The 20038-nt window shown below is 40.5% G+C and overlaps 1 protein-coding gene across 1 annotated transcript; it reads right to left on the reverse strand.

The window, feature by feature from the left end:
* Nucleotides 1-4406: 4406 nt before the first annotated feature.
* LOC137378983 (chymotrypsinogen 2-like) lies at nt 4407-19679 on the reverse strand. The gene is made up of 7 exons (XM_068049546.1): nt 19612-19679; nt 19409-19512; nt 13321-13400; nt 13147-13225; nt 10872-11052; nt 4719-4852; nt 4407-4607 (listed from the first exon to the last, which is right to left on the reverse strand). The coding sequence occupies exons 1-7, from the start codon at nt 19667-19669 to the stop codon at nt 4446-4448; spliced, it is 798 nt and encodes a 265-aa protein (XP_067905647.1). The 5' UTR covers nt 19670-19679; the 3' UTR covers nt 4407-4445.
* Nucleotides 19680-20038: the final 359 nt, after the last annotated feature.

Below are 20038 nucleotides of genomic sequence, written 5' to 3' on the forward strand. Positions count from 1 at the left end.
GGAGTCAGGATGATGTAACTGCCCCTATCTCGTGATGGTTCAATGCTGCTCTCAGGGAAAACATGAATGATGTGAGGGTGCTGGAAAAAGAAGCACATTTCTTTTGGACTATGAACATAAAGCAGGCCATTTAGCCCAGCTGTTCCCTGCTAGTGGTTATGCTACTCGTGCGTCTTCCCATCCATTCCCATTTAATCCTGCCTACTACTATCAGCATCATCTTCCATTTCTTTCACTCTTATCTACCTTTGCCTTAAAGCAACACTGAGGATGGAGAATGGTGTGGCTGCACTCCCACCTCACCAGTTGTGTACGCAGCAAAAGCATTCACATTTGTGCTACCACTGGACACAGCATGCTTGTTTCTTTTAGTGCTCAGTCTCTTCTTGCTGAATGTTCCCCAAGTGCTTGACCCCTTTGGACGCCTTCTCTGCTTGACAGGCAGCAGCTGGCAATTGCGGAGTCTCACAAGGCTCTGCATGGTTGTTTCAAGGGCGGATGGGGAAACATGTGGCTGTGTGTCCACGTGCACTGCTTGGATGGGTGCAGGAACAGGTGACTGTGTAACTGAACAGCAAGGAGAGGGTACCGCAGGTGGGGGAAGTGGAGCTTTGAACAGGCAAGCGTATGTATGGTCCATCAGATCATTAGGCCAGGGGGTGAAACGCTCAGGATCCATGGATTGTGGCACGTGACGGATGTCCAGTGCATGTCCACCTCCATCCGAAGGTGCTTCCGGGCAATTGTTGGACAAATTAATTGGCTCCATCTCATCAGCCAGTCCTTGTGTTTATGGCGCATGCACAGAAAAAGGCACTCCCCCCTCCGCTCCGCTGCTCCCCCCTCCCCCCCCGACCTCCCTTTCCCCGTCCCTCCCTCCCTTCCCCCTCCCGTCCCTCCCTCCCTTCCCCCCGTCCCTCCCTCCCTTCCTTCCTCCTCCCCTCCCTCTCTTGCCCCCGTCCCTCCCTCCCTTCCCTCCTCCCTTCCCTCCTCCTTCCCTCCCTCCTCCTTCCCTCCCTCCCTTCCCTCCTCCTTCCCTCCCTCCCTTCCCTCCTTTCCCCCCCTCCCTTCCCTCCCTTGAAATGTTTTCAGACCAACTTAACAACAGGGACTGGAGCACATGCGGTGCCCCAGACAATGTAAATATTTTCAGAGCAACTTACCTTGGAACAATCTCCTCTGTCTAATAAAAATGAAGCAAATGTCCAAAATGACTAAATAATTGAGATAAAATGCCCGACGAAACCTCTCCTCCTTCCATTTTCAAAAACTCGCGCCGAAGCTTTCGGAAGATTGACGCACATGCGCACACGGGCTCCGGCCATCTGCGCATGCGCTGCAGTCCGGCTTGCCAGGACCAGTTTGCACATGCGCAGAAGCCAACCTGGCGTGTTCCCCGAGGAAGATGACGTTACGCGATGACGTCATCTGCGCATGCGCAAACTGGTCCTGGCAATCCAGACCGCAGCGCATGCGCAGAGGGCCTGAGACCGTGTGCGCATGTGTGCACCGCGGCGCATCCTGATGAGGTAGCGTTGTCATCAATCACTTTGTTGCCTTAACGCTCTTTGGGATGAATGTCTTAGAACAATAAACAGAATGAGGCTAATCAACCTAGACCTCTGCTATATTTGGAAAAGGAACTATGAAAAGTCACATAGTGGGGCAGCCATGTTGGTTTCATTTTTAAAATCTTTAAAATACAGACGGCAGGAAAAGCAGAAAGCAAACAAGGCAGCACCATCGTGCCTTAAAAGAACTGGAGACTATAACATCTTCGAGTCTCCGAACATGTTTCTTTTCAAATCCGCCAGTAGAGAAACCAACCTCCTAGTGATGAGTCTACAAGCAACTAACTTTGCGACCTGCTGAAAACCTACCTCTTCGAGAGAGTCCTGCAACGACTTCAATATACAACTCCGGCTACTGAATCCACCTAACTACATTTCAGGAGTGAAAACGCCTTCTTCACTGGGCCTGCAACGCATGCCTTTTTTCCAAGATGAGTCAAATCACATGACGTATGAACTATTCCTTTGCTTGTAATTTGTAAAAGTGCACTTTCCTTTTTGACAGCTTTCTTTCTCGTGTGTGTGTGAGTGGTGAGTGGTGAGCGAGTAGCTTTAGACTCTTGGGATGAATGTGTGAATAAAAATAATCCTCTTTATTTAAACCCACGAAAAGCATGCTGCTGGTTACACAAATTGGCCATACACTCAGGGGTTAAGAAACACACACATCTTACTTTTCAAAAACACACTGATTTTGGACAGAAAAGAGGAAAGGAACGGATTTCAGTCCTCTCTCAATTCTGTCCGTACCACATAGTCACCATTCTGAAATTCTGGAGGAGAAACTTCCCTTTGAAATCATAACGTGTAAAGGACCCCTATCTCCCTCACTCAGGCAATCTGGGTGATTTTGGTTTGATTCTAGCGCCCGAATGTAAAGCTAGATCCTTTCTATATGGTCGTATAATTGCCAGAAGGAGTATTCTTTTTAGCTGAAAGTCTCTACATTTCCAATTCTGGATGCTTTGCTGGTGAAGGTTCAGGAGGTAGAGAAGTCACAGGTAAGTATTTGAGATATCTGGCCTGCTAGGAAAATGTAACTGAAGGCCTTTCCTCGATAATTGTATGTAGATCCCCTGTTGAACCTTGTTTGGTTTGCTCATTCCCTTCTTCCTTCATCCCTTCCCCTCTCTTCCCAATGTCTCGAGCATATAATCACATCAGTCCTCGCTGCCTTCAGGTCCCTCCTGGCTCACATTTCACATGGGGGCATTTTCTTTGTGAGTGTGATTATGGTTTGTGTTTATCTATGGTTCAGGTTCTAATATTTCTAACCTAGTTCTATGCTTGTATATGCTGTATGCATAACTCTTATTTTCCCTAACGTATCTAGTTCAAATTATCTGTACACACCAACACAGTCTACAAGGGATAAGGGGTTATGTGCATATGCTGTGCAATCAAAGGACTAGGTTAGATGTCCATTGGTTAGATTCCACTGTAGCTCCCTTCCTGGTATAATTACATGCAACTACATAGAGTGTATAGCACAGAAACAGGCCATTCATTCCAACAGGTATTCATTCTCCACAGGAGCCTCCTCCCACCCTACTTCATTGAACGCTATCAGATTATCTTTCTATTCCTTTCTCCCTCATGTGTTTATCGAGCTTCCCCTTGAATGCATCTATGCCAATCACCTCAACTACTCCTTGTGGTGGCAAATTCCACATTCAAATCACTTTCTGGATTTTAAGTTTTTCTTGAATTTCCTACTGGATTTATTGGTGACTATCTTATATTTATGGCCCCTAGATTTGCAGTTCTTTAATTTTCTCCTCATTGAACATTGTGTGTATGTTTATGTTCTTATTTATGCCCGGTTATTCAATGAAATTTTTAAAAAAGTTAATTCTAAAAATAAAGCCCCAACTGACTGACTGTGGCTAAACTTTGAAAGGCACAGTCTAAATGGATCATTATGCCAACTATTCATGAAAATTAGAGTTTTTCTAAACAAATGGTTATTTAATAACGGGATAATAACCAGAAAGGAAGATTTGTCAAAATATTTAGCAGGTATGTTTATAAGGCCTGTTAGGACAGCTTTAAAAGGTGTCCTGTCAGTCACTGAGAGATGTTGCTGCAAACTCCAAGCTGGGAGCATATTCCCTGGTGCCCTTCCTCTCTCTGATCAAAAGATGGCAGGTGAGATATTCATAAGTGGCAGGCTTTCTAAGTACATTTTTGTTTCTGATTTTGAAAGTATCAAGGGTATTTTAATTGTTTTTAAAAACCTATGATTGTAAAAAAAAAAGTTCTTGATAATAATGTCATTGCAGCTACTTATAGACTGATTTCTTATAGCAAGTGATAAACTTATATGGTCTGACTTAACGTACTAGTAGTATGATACACAATGTGTATGAAAGGAACAGTGATGGTCGTCAGTTTTGGGAGATTGCACTTACATTGCTAGTAGCTGGGTTTGAATCAGTTATATTAGAAAGGGTGATGCCTGTTACATGCAGACATTTAATATATTGTTTCCACCCATTCCTCAGTGCACAGAAGCTAGAGTATGAGGAAATGGAATGTCACACATGTTTTTAGATAATAAAAGTATTATCTATAGTCAAAGTCTGTAATGTGCAGCAAAAGCAATAATGGTGCTTGTCCGAATGTTAAACAGTATTTTATGATGTGAAAAGCTCTATAAAGATCACCTTGTGAGGTAACAAATTAAAAACAAAGTACTCAACCCAATTATTTTGGAGGGTGGGCTGCAGGGGAAACAACAAAGATTTATTTTGTCTTATTCTAGCTGTATGCAACTGACTGTCCCTCTTGCAAATACTTAGGAGAACGATAAAAGGACATTTGATATTTGCCAGTTCTTTATTTTAAAACCAATTACATTTTTTAAAATTACATTTAATTGGCAGCAATTGTCTCCATAATCCAGGGGTAGAACTCAGTCACCCGAGCATAGACTGCAGGAGTACTAGTGGAGCAGTAACCACTGCCCCAGGAAACGATGCCCACCAGATACCAGGCTCCTCCATCTTGGCAGACGAGAGGTCCACCTGAGTCACCCTGTAGGAAGAGAACAACACGATTCAATGTAATTGCTACAAATTTTAAAAAAAATATTTTTCAATACAGAGCAATATTTTCTGTGAGATATTTCACATATATTGTCCATACCATGCAGGAGCTAGCACCAGCAGCACCAGCGCAGATCATAACGTCCGAGATCATGCTGCCCCAATAGTTCTTGCACTTATTGTTGGTAAGGAGAGGAAGGGCCGCCTGCTGCAGTTGGCATGGAGTATTGCTCGCTGAGGGATCATGGAAGAGCTCTTAATATATAGTTAGGTTATCTGGAACTATTGAGACAATTCTAAGTTTTCAAATGCTTGTAAAATTATTAAACAATGAGCAATTTGACAATCACAGCAAGCTATTCGATAGAGTAAATAGAGAGAAACTATATATTCTACTGGGGCAAATCCAGAACAAGGGGTATAATCTTAAAATTAGAGCCAAGCCATTCAGGAATAACATCAGGAAGCTCAAAAGATAAGAAAAATCTAGAACTCTCTTTCTCTAAATTGCTGTGGATGCTGGACTAATTGAAGCTTTCAAGACTCGGATCGATAGATTTTTGTTAGGGATATGAAGCAATAGCAATTAAAAGAGGTTGAGGTACAGATCATTCATGATTTAATTGAATAGTGGAATAGGCTTGAGGGGCTGAATGTTTTACACCTGTTCCTATATCCCTATTTAATTTTCTTGGTAAAAATGTATGTTCTGCATAATGGGTGCAGTATCTCTTACTGGCCTGAGGTAGAGGAACAGAGGAATCTCTGAGTACAAATACATCAATCACTAAAAGTTCCACCACAGGTTATCAAGGCCATTAATAAAAGCAAACCAAGCCTTCGGCTTTATTTCTAGAGGGATAGAATTGAAAAGTAGGGAGGTTATGCTCAAACTGTATCGAACCTTGGTTAGACCACACTTGGGGTACTGTGTGCAGTTCTGGTCGCCATATTATAAAAAGGATATAGAAGCACTTAGAGAGGGTGCAGGGAATATTTACAAGGATGAAACCAGAAATGCATGGGTATAAATATCAGGAAAGGATTGACAGGCTGGGTCTCTTTTCTCTTGAAAAAATAAGGCTGAGAGGGGTCTTTAAAATTACAAAGGTTTTGATAGAGTGGATACAGAGAGAATATTTCCACTTGTGGGGAAGAGCATAACCAGATGTCATTAATATAAGACAGATACCAAGAAATGCAATAGTGAATTCAGAAGAAACTTCTTTACCCAAAGAGTGGTGAGAATGTGGACCTTGCTACCGCAGGGAGTGGTTGAAGCAAATAGTATAGATGCATTTAAGGGGAAGCTAGACAAGCATTTGTAGGAGAAGGAAATAGAGGGTTATGATGATAATTTAGACAAAAAAAGATGACGGGAGGCTTGAGTGGAGTATAAACACCAGCATGGACTGGCTGGGCTGAATGGCCTGTTTCTGTGCCATACATCCTATGTAATCCGATGATTCTAAACAATGACTGCTTAACACAGATCCTTGGGATTTACCTACTTTCCTCTTAAGAAAAGTAAATTAATTAAGATAAACTCAAGTGAAATGGTTCAAAGGGGAAGATGGGGCAGTCATGAATAAAGACAGGAAACAGAGTAAATTGGATAGCTGAAAACACGTGACTAAGTGCGAGCAAGGAACTTGTATTAAATTTGCAATTTTTGAAATCAATTGGCCTATGATTTTGGACCAGGCATGATTAGGACCTTGAAGTCAATAAATATGGATTTTGTTTACAGTGTTACAGTTTACAATATCCTGAAAAATGCACAATTGAGAAGAATCGTGTATTTGATCATTCCTGTGACCTAGCATTTTAGGTTTGCTTGTTGAAACTTCCTAGTCTAATTGGGGGAAAAAAGCTCCTGAATTCTCACTTGGGACTAGTGTAAATGAGTTAACATCCACAAATTTCTGATCTTCCTGATCAAAAGGAAAGAGTTAATGGTCGAGGATTACCCAAGGGGAAGAAATATCCCTCATTTCAAGCAAATATTTGAGCTTCCTCTGCAGAATCTATTGGAAGAAAAATTATTGACTGGTTAGGACCTGAAATGCCGACTCGTTGACAAAATTTGAATAGAGAGGCTTGAATACCAATCTTGTGAAGGGAACCACGATCATCTTATTAAAAAAAGATTGTGTTCACATCTATACGTCAAAACTAAAATTAATCAGCTGGTTATGAAGCCCTTCCGTTATAATAGAGAAAAAGTAATCTTGATTGCCATACATAATACTATCAATATTCCTATGAACATTATAAATAGCACACTAAACTATTTTTTATTATTAATTACCTCCTTCCAAATGTTTGCAATTTATTTTTAAATAGCTTAAATATTTCTTTCACTAAATGTAGAGGAAGATTGTATTAATGTAGAGTCTCATCACATCTCTTTGAAACGTCCCATGACGTTTCACCTACAACTAACTGCATTCAAAGTCTGGTCAAATAGGTGGAAATGGCAGCCAGGTTTTGCACAGCAATAAAAATAACAGTTTCTGCTACTCCATGCTTTTCTTATGTGATACGGTATCATAAGCCTTGTTGATGTTTAAATAAACAGGACTGGATTTTCTTCTACTACACCATCCAAAATTGTGCAGTATAATGGGAAAAGTCAGAGGATACTGGGTGAGAAGGGCTGTGCAAGGATCAGTTGGTTGAGATCTCTATAGCTGGAAGGGGAAGAAAATTTACCATGCTGCCAGGCGGGGTCCAAACATAAGGAAGGTGGCTGTGCTAAACACAATAAAATATTAGTTATACATTGCTCATGAATCATTGTTCTCTCCAGCAGCTTCTATTCTCAAATAACATCAAAGCTTGTTAAGTCTGCCCTTGCCAAGCTTCACAGTCTTACTATGGCCCAGAGAATTGACTTTAAGATTCTGGTCCTCAGTTTTAAATCCCCCCACATCTTTGCTCCTTTCCACTTTCATGATCTTCCCCAGATTATGTTCCTGCTTGCACCCTCCAGTTCTCCAACATTGGCAACACTGACTTTGTGCCTTATTCCCAACTCTTTCCACTCCTTCAGCCAACTTGTCTCTGCCCTCTAGATTTCTCCCCTTTGCTTCACCACCCTCTCGCCTCCCTTCTTGCTTTAGAAAGCCTCTATAGGATACTGTTCGACTGTGTTTTTAACCCCTCCTGATCTTCAATGTTTTCTTCTTTGTCCTACTCAGAGCCCATTCACTATCCACCACATTCTTCATTGTAATAAACTCTAGCCTCTTGTGCATATGTCACTCCTTCACCCTTACACTGGCAGTCATGCCTTCAGTTATCTAGGCCCTAAGCTTTAGAATTCCCTCCCCAATCTTCTTTGCCTATCCAGTGCCTGTGACATGGGTAATGATAACCAGAGTGTGACAGGGAGGGACAGAGTGTACAAACATAGGATTGCACCAGCAAATAGGGTCAGAGCAGGGAAAAATAGTAAAAAGACAGAATAAAGGCTCTTTATCTGAATGCATGCAAAATTCATAATAAGATAGGTAAATTGATAGCACAAATGGAAATAAATGGATATGATATGATGGCCATTACAGAGATTTGGTTGCAAGGTGACCAAGGCTGGGAACTGAATATTCAAGGGTATTTGACATTTTGAAAGGATAAGGAGAAAGGAAAAGGAGGTGGGGTAGCTCTGTTAATGAAGGGCGAGATCAATGCAGTAGTGAAAAATGATCTTAGCTCGGAAGATCACGATGTAGAATCAGTTTGGGTGGAGATAACAAATAGCAAGGGAAAGAAGTCATTGATGGTAGTAGTTTATAGGCCTCCTAACAGTAGCTACACTGTAGGACAGAGTATAAATCAAAAAATAATGGGGGCTTGTAAGAAAGGTACTGCAATAATCGTGAGCAATTTTATTCTTCATATAGATTGGACAAATCAAATTGGCAAAGGTAGACTTGAGGATGAGTTCATAGAGTGTAGGAAGGAAGTTAAAGATGGTATCAAACTGAAAGAAGAGGTGTACAATTCTGCGAAGATCAGTGGTAGGCTAGAAGATTGGGAAAATTTTAGAAACCAGCAAAGGATGCCTAAAAAAAGCGGGAGAAAAAAGGGAGTAAACTAGTCAGAAATATAAAAACAGACAATAAGAACTACTACAAGTATATATAAAGGAAGAGAGTAGTTAAAGTAGACATTGGTCCCTTAGAGGATGAGTGTGGGGAATTAATAATGGGAAAAAAAGAAATGACAGATTTTAAACAAATATTTTGTATCTTCCTTCATGATAGAAGACACTAAAAGCATCCCAATAATAGTAGAAATTCTTGGGGAAAAAGGGAGGGAGGAACTTGAAAACAATCATTGGGGAAAAAGTACTAGGAAAACTAATGGGATCCCCTGGACCTGATGGCCTGCATGCTAGGGTCTTAAAAGAAATGGCTACAGAGATAATGGATGCATTGGTTGTAATTTTCCAAAATTCCCTAAATTCTGGAAAGGTCCCAGTGGATTGGCAAACCACAAATGTAACACCCCTATTCAAGAAAGGAGGCAGACAGAAAACAGGAAACTATAGGCCAGTTAGCCTAACATCTGTCATTCGTAAAATGCTGGAATCCATCATTAAGGAAGTAGTAGCAGGGGATTTATAAAATCATAATAAAATCAAGGAGAGTCAACATGGTCTTATGAAAGGGAAATTGTGTTTGACAAATTTATTAGAGTTCTATGAAGATGCAATAAGCAGGGTGGATAAAAGGGAACCAGTGGATGTAGTGTATTTGGATTTCCAAAAGGCATTCAATAAGGTGCGACATAAAAGGTTACTGCACAACATAAGAGCTTGTGGTGTCGGAGGTGATAGAAAAGCATGGATAGAGAATTGCCTAACTAACAGGAAATAGAGTTGGGATAAATGGGTCATTTTCAGGTTGGCAAACTGTAACTAGTGGGGTGCGACAGGGATCACTGCTGGGGCCTCAACTATTTACAATCTATACTAATGACTTGTATTGTAAATTTGCTGATGATACAAAGATAGGTGGGAAAGCAAATTGTGAGGAGGATACAAAGAGTCTACAAAGAGAAATAGGTAGGTTAAGTGAGTGGGAAAAAATTTGGCAGACGGAGCATAATGTGGGAAAATGTGAGGTTATCCACTTTGGTAGGAAGAATAGAAAAGCAAAATATTATTTAAATGGAGAGAGGCTGCAGAATACTGTGTTACAGAGGATCTGGACGTCCTCGTACATGAATCACAAAAAGTTAACATGCAGGTACAGAAAATAATTAGGAAGGCAAATGGAATGTTGACCTCTATTGCAAAAGGGATGGAGAATAAAAGTTGGGAAGTCTTTCTACGACTGTAGACGGAGTTGGTGAGATCACACCTAGAGTACTAAGTACAGCTTTGGTCACCTTATTTAAGGAGGGATATACTATACTTGCATTGGAGGCAGTTCAGAGAAAGTTCACTCTGTTGATTCCTGGGATGAAGGGGTTGTCTTATGAGGAAAGGTTGATCAGATTGGGCCTATACTCATTGGAGTTTAGAAGAATGAGAGATGATATTGAAACATATAAGATTCTGAGGGCCATGACAGGGTAGATACTGAGAGGATGTTTCCCCTCGTGGTGGAATCTAGAACTAGGGGGCATAGTTTCAGAGTAAGGGTCTCCCATTTAAGATGGTGATGAGGAGGAATTTCTTCTCTCAGAGGGTCATTAATCTTTTGAAATCTTTACCCGGGAGAGCAGTGGAGGCTGGGTCATTGAAAATATTAAAGGCTGGGTTTGACAGATTTTTGATCGACAAGGGAGTCAAGTGTTATGAGGGGTAGGCAAGAAAGTACAGTTGAGGCCATGATCAGATCAGCCATGATCTTTTTGAATGGCAGAGCAGACTTGAGGGGCCGAATGGCCTACTCCTGCTCTTATTTCTTATGGTCTTATATTCTTTTGTAAAATAATGCTTAACATCTGCCACTTTGACCAAACGTTTTGTCACCTGTCCGAATGTTTCCTTCTTTTGGCTCAGTGTCTATTTTTGTCTGATAATGCTCCTGTGAAGTGCCTGTAACATTTTACTGTATTACGCATGCTGTATAAATGCGAATTGTTGTCATGATCACTCTGGAAATATATGTTATTGTTGCAGCAAGCATTTTGCAAAAAGGAACTTTTGCCAATTTAATTACTGTTATTTGAATCCACCTGCAGTATTCTAACATAGACAACACTGTTTATCTGCAGAGTATATATGAAAGTCCCATACCAGTCGATTGGGTTAGTCCCCATCCTGAAGTGACACACAACTTGCCCCCTGGGAAATTGGCAGCGTTGCTTGCCAGACAAACGGGGGATATTCTGGCTGTTAATTGAACAGGGGTTGCGAGCTTCACTAACGTCACATCATTATTGATGTTATATGAATCCCAGTTGGGATGGGTGATCGCCTGCAACAGAGAAGGCAAAGATTAGTTCTAACTCACTGGGGATGACTAAGCTTCCATCCTGTTTTGCAGAAGGAACGATACTTTCTCTCAAGTTAGGCAGATCATAAGTAAAGCAGCTCAGCCGCTGCCACTTAGGCAATAATCCTGTTTACATTATAAAGGAGCAGGGCATGGGGAAGGGGTATTACAGCAAAGTCGCAGCAGCTGAATGTGAACAACTCCAAGGAACTACCCAGTTACCGCCAAGAGGTTGCACCAGTACCCAAATCTTTTGCTTTAAATTCTTTGTGGATTGATGTGGCTGCAGCATAGAATTATGTCTAATCCTCCAAGAATAGTCTTGTTTTTGCAACATAGTTCACTACAAACAGATCCCTAAATCACCTTTAGAATCCTGTACTGGTCGGATTTGAGGGGCTGTTTGGGGGTAAAAGTCTTTGTACTTGTTTAAAAAACAGGCTGTTTATAATTATGTTTTTGCCTTATGTGGGGTCCATTACCAGATTTTTAAAGGGCCTTGCAGCATCTAAGAAAAAGATTAATGCTTTCTGTCTCCATAAATTCTCCATATTCTCCACAAATGCTGCCAGATATTTCCAGTATTTTGTGCTTTTTTATTTCAAGTTTTCAGTATTGTAATGTAGTGTAGTGGTGACTTCACCTTTAAGAGACCAGGCCACTGATTCAACTGATGACATCATCATACATATATAAAGAGCGGACACAATTTTGAGATGCACACTCAGCATGTGGTTTACAGAATACACACCAGTGAGGAAAAGAACTGGACTTGAGATTATACAATGTAAATAAGTGAGACAATGAATAGTGGTTGTGTTGAATTTGAATATAAAGCCTGCAGTTATCATTTAATGGAGATTTAAGAACACAGCACAACACTACAAACAAGTCTAATATTTTGCTTTTTGTTTGAAACAGCCTTGTCTTATGTTGGGGATATTTTCAGGCTGTTACATGTGGAACAGATGGAAACAACTTGCTTTGAAAATTTGACCATCTTGTCCCTCCACACATTTGTGGGTAGAAATACCACTGAGATGATGCCTTTCTTGCCTTTAACATACTCTTAATTAATTTACATAAAGGCCATGTTTACAAGCAACAAAATCAATTTAAATTGTGGATTTGGCCTTAAGGCAAATTAATATTTTTTCCCTGAAGGAAGTGCAAGTTTAAGTTGTGGTCAATGCTACATGTGTATCAATACAAAACATGACTAGCTCCATATTATATTGTCAATCACATCACCAATCTCTGTGAACAAATCTGTTAAAGGGCAGATACCTTTAATAAAATCAAAGCAAATAAAGTTTTCATAATTTAGATCAATGGAAAAGCAAGCTTGGGTGCTCTTGTGTCAGCATGGCCTCTTGATTTAGAAACACAAACTGATGCAGCCAATGGAGAATAAAATTAAATAACAAAATAAGATTTATGAATCACTTGAGAAAACTAATTAATGCTATTGTGAGCTCGGATGTAAGGGCAATTATACTTAGTTAAAGAGTGAAGATAATAAATAAGGTCAGACAGAAATCTTGTGCCTTTGTAACACTAGGAAAGTTTCTCCAAGTTCTGCGGAGTTTGAGGGGTTTATTCACTTAATTTTTTAATTCATTATGGGAAACTGGGCATCACTGGCAAGGCCAGCATTTAATGCCCATCTCTTATTGCCCTGAGAAGCTGGGAGTGGGGCTTCCTCTGATACAACTGAGTAGTTTGCTAGGCCACTTCAGAGGGCAGTTAAGAGTCAGCCATGTTGGCATGTACCAGAGTCACATATAGGCCACACTGGGTAAGGATGGTAGGTTTCCTTCCCTAAAGAATATTAGTAAACCAGTAGGGTTTGACAACAATCCACCAGCTTCATGGTCAGTTTTATTAATACTAGTTTTTATTTCCAGATTTTCTTAAAACTGACTTCAGATTCTCAAACTGCCTCAGTGAACTTGCGTTCACTGGATTCCTAGTTCAGCAACATAGCCAGTACACTACCCCAAACTGTAACTATGATTTATTTCTGCAAAGTTCATAAGTAACAGGCAATGTGGACATCAGAGGATCTCAGGGTACCTTTTCAATCTTCAGAGTCTGGACGCCATCTGCATCTGAACATTTATTGGATGCTCCTACGATCACGTAATTCGCTGTGCTGTGAGAAAGCAATACATCACTCAGAGTAAGGGACTTGTATCCAAGAGTCTGTCCTTATGGATTCTGAAGATTCTAGCTGAGTGGGATCCTTACCTCACGCCACAATGGGCAGCAGTCACAACCCAGTTTTCATTGATCAAGGAGCCTCCACAGAAATGCCAGCCAGTGTAGTCCTATTACACAGAGGAGATGAGCATAGAGAAAGGAAAAATCAGTTTCCTTTGGCCGTCACCATGCAAAGATCCAACAACACCAATCAAAATGTTGGAAACATTCAAGCATCTCCACATACCTTGCCATGTACAAGTAGCAGCCAGTTTGGAAGATTTAAATTGACAAAAATTTGAGTCCAGTGCAGATTTGCCACATTTTTTGGACAGTCTCAAAGGTTTGATCATTGTTTCTTTAACTAAGGTTTTATACATAAAATAGTTAGTCTTTAAAACTGTCCGCAATACATCTGTTGCAGAAATTGCAATGCAAGTGAGTTAAGTTGATACACTGTTGTATAAGGACAGAAATGTTGGCACAGATTTTGCAGTCAGCAGCAAGGTTTGCTGCTACCTTAATCCCATGTGTATATCTTAATCTTAAATTTGCTTTTGGTAAAATTACAAAAAGTGAAAGGTAAAATCTGCTTGTTACTTCCTGGGTTTTTGTCTGTGAGAATTCTTCAATGTGATTGGCTGGTTTGCTGCTAACCTCAAAGACTGAGTGATCTCTATGGCATGGATTTCATCTTTCCCAATGTTAATTTCAATGTGGCGCCAGATATCAAGTGTCTCAGGTATCCAGCAGCAGTAATGTTATCATGCAGGTTAAACAGCCCATCACATTGAAGAATTCTCACAGACAACAACCCAGAAAGTAACAAGCAAATTTTACCTTTCACTTTTTGTAATTTTACCAAAAGCAAATTTAAGATTAAGATATACACATGGGGTAGAAGCAGAAATATCATAAACAAATTTTAAAAGAAATTAATTGAAATGGAAAAATTTGACATCCCACAAATATAAAATGAGTTTTTCAGGACCAAAGAGGTTGCTCAACAGTAATTATTATTTAGGACACCATTAAAAATCCAATTACACCTCATTCAATAAGGCATAACTTTCTCAAGGGTTTTTACAGTAAAGGGTCCAAATTTAAAAGCAGAACCTCAAAAGTAATAATATCTGGATTGTTACCTGAGCCACTTGCCAATTGGCATAGGGATAAACAGATTAGAAGGTTAACTGCATGACAGAAGGAATGGCGTGGGAGGCAGGGGCTTTGCTTCATAGGTTACTGGCACCAGTACTGGGAAAAGAGAACGATGTTCCTTTGTGACGGGCTGCACTTAAACCGGGCTCAGGCAAGTGTCCTGGCAAATTGAATAACTAAGGCAGTTGATAGGGCTTTGAACTAATAAAGGGAGAGTCGAGGATTCAGGAAAGGGTAAATTCAAAAGCAACAAGGGAAATGTCAAGGCTCTAGAGCAGAGCAGCATTTGGGGTAAAGAAAAAATAAGCAGAGTGGGTCAGGAAGGGTCAGTGAGAGTAATAATGGTAAGGACATTAGTGACTAAGGTGATGTCAGGGGAAATTAGAAAAAAGTCCAAGCTGAAGGCATGATATCTGAATGTGTGAAGCATTCGCAACAAATTAGATGAATTAATAGCACAGAGAAATTAATGGGTTTGATGTGATAGTCTTTACGAAGACATGGTTGCAAAATGACTAAGATTGGGAAACAAATACTCCAGGATACTTAATTTTTAAAAGAGATGGACAAAATGGAAAAGCAGGAGGGCTAGCTCTGATTATAATGCATGAGATAAAGACAATAGAGAAAAAGAATCTTATCTCAGAAATTCAAGAAGTAGAATTAGTTTGGCAGCAGCTAAGAAACAGCAAGGGCAGAAAACATTGGGTGGGAGTAGTTTATAGGCCCCTAACAGTAGTTGTGGTGTAGGGCAGAGAATAAATCAGGAAATTAGAGGCCCATGTAATAAGGGAATACAGTAATCATGGGAAATTTTCATCTTCATATAGACTGGGCATACCAAATTTGCAGTAAAAGTGTGGAGGACGAGTTCAAGGAATGGATACAAGATAGTTTTCTAGCTCAGTATATCAAGGAATCAACTAGGTAACACTATTTTAGATCTAGTATTGTGCAATGAGAAAAGATTAATTAATAACCTTGTAGTGAAGAGGTGTCTAGAAAAGAGCGATCATAATATGATAACATTTTGTACTAAGTTTGAAAGTGATTTAATTAAGTCCAAAACTAGGGACTTAAATCTAAACAAAGTAAATTATGTAGGTACGAGGGGCATTGGCTAAGGTAGATTAGGAAACTGCATTAAAAGAATTTATAGGCAAGCAGTGGCTGACATTTAAAGAATTAATACATAATTTGCAACAAATATACATTCCTTGAAAGCACAAAAACCCCACAGAAAAAGTCATCCAACTGTGGCTAACAAGAGGAGTTAAAGATAGTATTAGATCAAAGGAAGAGGTTTATAATGTTACCAAAAGCTGGAGTAAGCCTGAGGATTTTAGAATTCAGCAAAGAAGAACCAAGAAATTAATGATGAAAGAAAAGAAAATGAGAGACTAGCAAAAGACTTAAAAATAGATTGTTAACATTTCTATAGGTATTTAAATAGGGAGGGATTAATGAAAATAAACATGGGCCCAATTAGAGGCAGAGACAGGTGAAATTAGAATGGGAAATAAGGAAATGAAAGAAACATTAAACAAATACTTTCTGTCTGTCTTCGCAGTAAAAGACACAAAAACATTTCGGAAATAAAGGGGAGTCACAGGTCTCGCAAGACTGAGGAGCCTGGTATCAGTATAAGTAAAGCAATAGTACTGGAGAAATTAATGGGGTTTTAAAAGCGGTAGCTGTAGAGATAGTGGGCTCAATTTAGTGAAGCCGTTTGGAGCGGGAATGGAGGTGTGGAGCTGGAGAATAGCTTTGGACGCATCCACCCGGAAATACGACGTCATGACTTTGGTTCCGGATTTAGTCAGCAGCAGGTAAGCACCAAGGCAGCATCACTGCCCCAACGCAATGGGAGTGTAATGTAAATTGTAAAGCAGATAGTTATAATACATTTGTATGCAACTGATAGTGATACAATGGGGGGAGGAGCTTGGAATTAAGTAGAGGACAGTTGCCCTCACATGCCTTTCTATTCCTGGCCGTTGAAAGGTGATGGCATGGAGGCAAGGCCTCCGTACCACAATGGGAAGGCAGCCAAGGGAAGCAATGGATAGGGGAAGATGGGGGAGTGGAGGCCATTGTCCTAGGCCCAACCATCTTCATCTGCTTCATCAATGACCTTCCCTCCATCATAAGGTCAGAAGTGAGCATGTTTGCTGATGCTTGCACAATGTTCAGCACCATTCGCAACTCCTCATATTGAAGCAGCCCATGTTCAGATGCAGCAAGACCTGGACAACATCCAGGCTTGGGTTTATAAGTGACAAGTAACATTCGCGCCACACAAGTTCCATGCAATGACTATCTCCAACAAGAGAGAATCTAATCATGTCCCTTTGATGGTCAATGGCATTACCATCGCTGAATCCCCCACTATCAACATCCTGGGGGTTACCATTGACCAGAAACTGAACTGGACCAGCCACATAAATACTGTGGCTACATGAGCAGGTCAGAGGCTAGGAATTCTGCTTATAGTAACTTACCTTCTGTCTCCCCAATGCCTGTCTGCCATAAATAAAGCACAAGTCAGGAGTGTGATGGAATACTCTCCACTTGCCTGGTTGGGTGCAGCTCCAACAGCACTCAAGAAGCTTGACACCATCCAGGACAAAGCAGCCTGCTTGATTGGCACCCTATCCACAAACTTAAGCATTCACTCCCTCCACCACTGATTCACAGTGGCAGCAGTGTGTACCATCTACAAGATGCATTGCAGCAACTCACCAAGGTTCCTTCGACAGCACCTTCCAAACCCATGACCTCTACCACCTAGAAGGACGAGGGCAGCAGATTCATGTTTACACCACCACTTGCAAGTTCCCCTCCAAGCCACACACCATCCTGACTTGGAACTATATTGCTGTTCCTTCACTGTTGTTAGGTCAAAATCCTGGAACTCCCTTTCTAATAGCACTGTTGTTGTACCTGCACCACATGGACTGCAACTGTTGATGAAGGCAGCTCACCACCACCTTCTCGAGGACAATTAGGGATGTGCAATAAATGCTGTCCTAGCCAGCGACGTCCACAGCCCAATAAATGAATTTTTAAAAATTGCCAGCAGAAATCAAGCAGTAACTAACCCGTAAGTAATTGATGATCCCTTTAAATACCACTGGTGGGTTGTCCTTCCTGCTGCTGAATGCATGTTCAACCACATGTGGTTAAGAAACAGTGTTAGCTGGAGCTCCAAAATGACACCCATGGCATCAAATCAGCATTGCATGCTACTTGGTGGCATGATCTGTCTACTCTGCATAGTTCCAGAAGATGTTCAATGCATTCACCAATATGATGGTTGGCATGACTCCCCAGAATTGTGTGCGTACGGCTCAGACACCATTTTGGACCTCAAACAACACCTGTTGTGCCCAAACAAAGGGAGCAACCGTTCTGAGTTCCACACCGCAAATATTGTAACTAAGCATTGTCTAAGATTAGCCAGAGTTTAATTGTTTTTTTAGTGAAGGAAGTCTGTAGATCAGATAAGGCTTGTAAGTCTCCAGATGAGAAAAAAACAATATGAAATGACTGTTTCTTTCTTTCTTTGAATTTACACTTCTGGCAATTTGAAAATGTGATGGAAGCTCTCTACACTTTTAAAGCAATTTATTAAATCTTGATACTTCTGGAAAAAAAAACCCTCATATGATTATAGATTGTTCCATGTGGGTGCTGCACCATTTTAATTTCAGTGGCTCTGAAATTATGCCCTGATCTAATGCATTTCTGTGAAATTGCTCCCTCTGCTATTTTCGACAAGGATGCTAGCCCATTTCAAATTTATGGGCTGGTGCTTCCACTAAATTAGACTTGGGTGGATTTCAGATGCACACGTTGTCCACTGGTTTCCAACTGTGTTTTGTGTGTAAAAAAAATCTAGATTTGTATTCCCAGCTGCTAATGTTACATTTGGTTGTAAATCTAGCATCAACCAGTCTTCGTTAGCCTGTGAGCTTTGTAAGAGAGATTCTCCCAACATTTCCCACAACCCCCATCATAGATCCTAGCCTGTTTACAAGAACCTAAAATCCCAAAGAGGTTTGAATAATCAGAATCATTTCTCCTTCCCTTCCTCCTCCTCAGTGTATTCACTGAGAGAGCTCTTGGTTTCCTCAGAATCCTTTGATCTTAATCTCTTCATATGATACGTTGAAAGATTACTTGTAATGATTTAGATATATATATATATTTATTTTGCACCCAGCAATGAGTCTTCCCAGGCCAGATATGAAGGGGACTAGATGTCAACTGAAATTTTCCTGATTCCACTTCAGGAACATACCTTGAAAAGTGTCCCTCACTGCACCAGTGCCACATTTATACTTGTCCTCCACATGACTTCTTGAATTGCCAGTTCATCCCAAATTATAGTTTTGAAGATTTGGCTCATTTGACTTTTATGTCAGGCTTATCTGGATTTGAATCCAGGCCAGAATCATCAGATGACAGGTCTCTGTCTCTGCCAGGTGAACAAGTGACCCTTGAACTGAGTTTGGGGAACTTCAGCTTGGATTCATGGCATAAATGTGTACAAATTGGCAGTCTCACACACAGCAGCCAATGGGTGATGTGGGTCATGCAAAAAATTGAACTGTTTTATTAGAAGGGATCTTTTGGGGGTTGGGGTTAAGGCTTATTGAGCAGAGCAGAAGGGAGCTTCTGACCATTCTGGGGTGTTTGATTTTTGGCACTGGATGACCAGAAAGAGAAAATACATCAATTTTCCCAAACTTAACATCCGTCATCTTGACCAGCAACGAAAAATATAATTGATAGGAAAAAGAACAGAAACAAAATTCAAAGCAGTGGAGGGTCATGCAACATATCGGTACTATTGAGTGTTGGACTTAATTATATTGATGGCTCTTTTATAAATGGAGTCTGTCATTAATGATGATATATCTGTCACATGGGGTTGGAGTTGTGCTAATCTCTAACAGTAATATCAACGTACCTGCAGGGAGACCTGCCAGGGCCAGGAACCTGGGACAGCATTTTCACCGTTTACAATCCGTGCATAGCCAGTGACAATAGGGTGGATGGCTGGGACCCCACAACCTGGATTAAAAGTAGTCAATACACAGATAGGAATTAGTTTAGGAAACTTGCCTCCAAGTAAAACAGAAGCTAAAATAGTCGCTCTAAAATGTAACTTACTGTCTCCATAAGCTGTACTGAGGAGAGTGAGGCAGGAAACAAGCCAGAGGAAAGCCATGGCTGTTGCTTTGAGTTTGAGAATTGTGGTTTAAAGCTTTATATAGCCTAACTGTGACGCTGGCTATAGAATAGATAAAAGTCTGAGCTTAATAACCATGTGTACCTGACAGCGTTTCTTTCCAAAGTAAATTGATGATGTAGAAAGTACACCTGAAATAGTGAATATAAATAACTGACTGCTGATAAATTTACTTTGTGTCTGGAAATGTTGAACACAGGTGACGATTTCTGCAAAAGAAGTTTCTTGCCAACCTTTGTAATTTGCCCGTTTAATGACTCGATATGATCTAAATACAATGACAGGAAAAAATATGGAGAAATGCATATTTTACTCCCTCATCCCAAAGAAATACTAACCAATGTCAGT

The sequence above is a fragment of the Heterodontus francisci genome, chromosome 17 (genome assembly GCF_036365525.1).
Source record: "Heterodontus francisci isolate sHetFra1 chromosome 17, sHetFra1.hap1, whole genome shotgun sequence".
NCBI classification, from domain to species: domain Eukaryota; kingdom Metazoa; phylum Chordata; class Chondrichthyes; order Heterodontiformes; family Heterodontidae; genus Heterodontus; species Heterodontus francisci.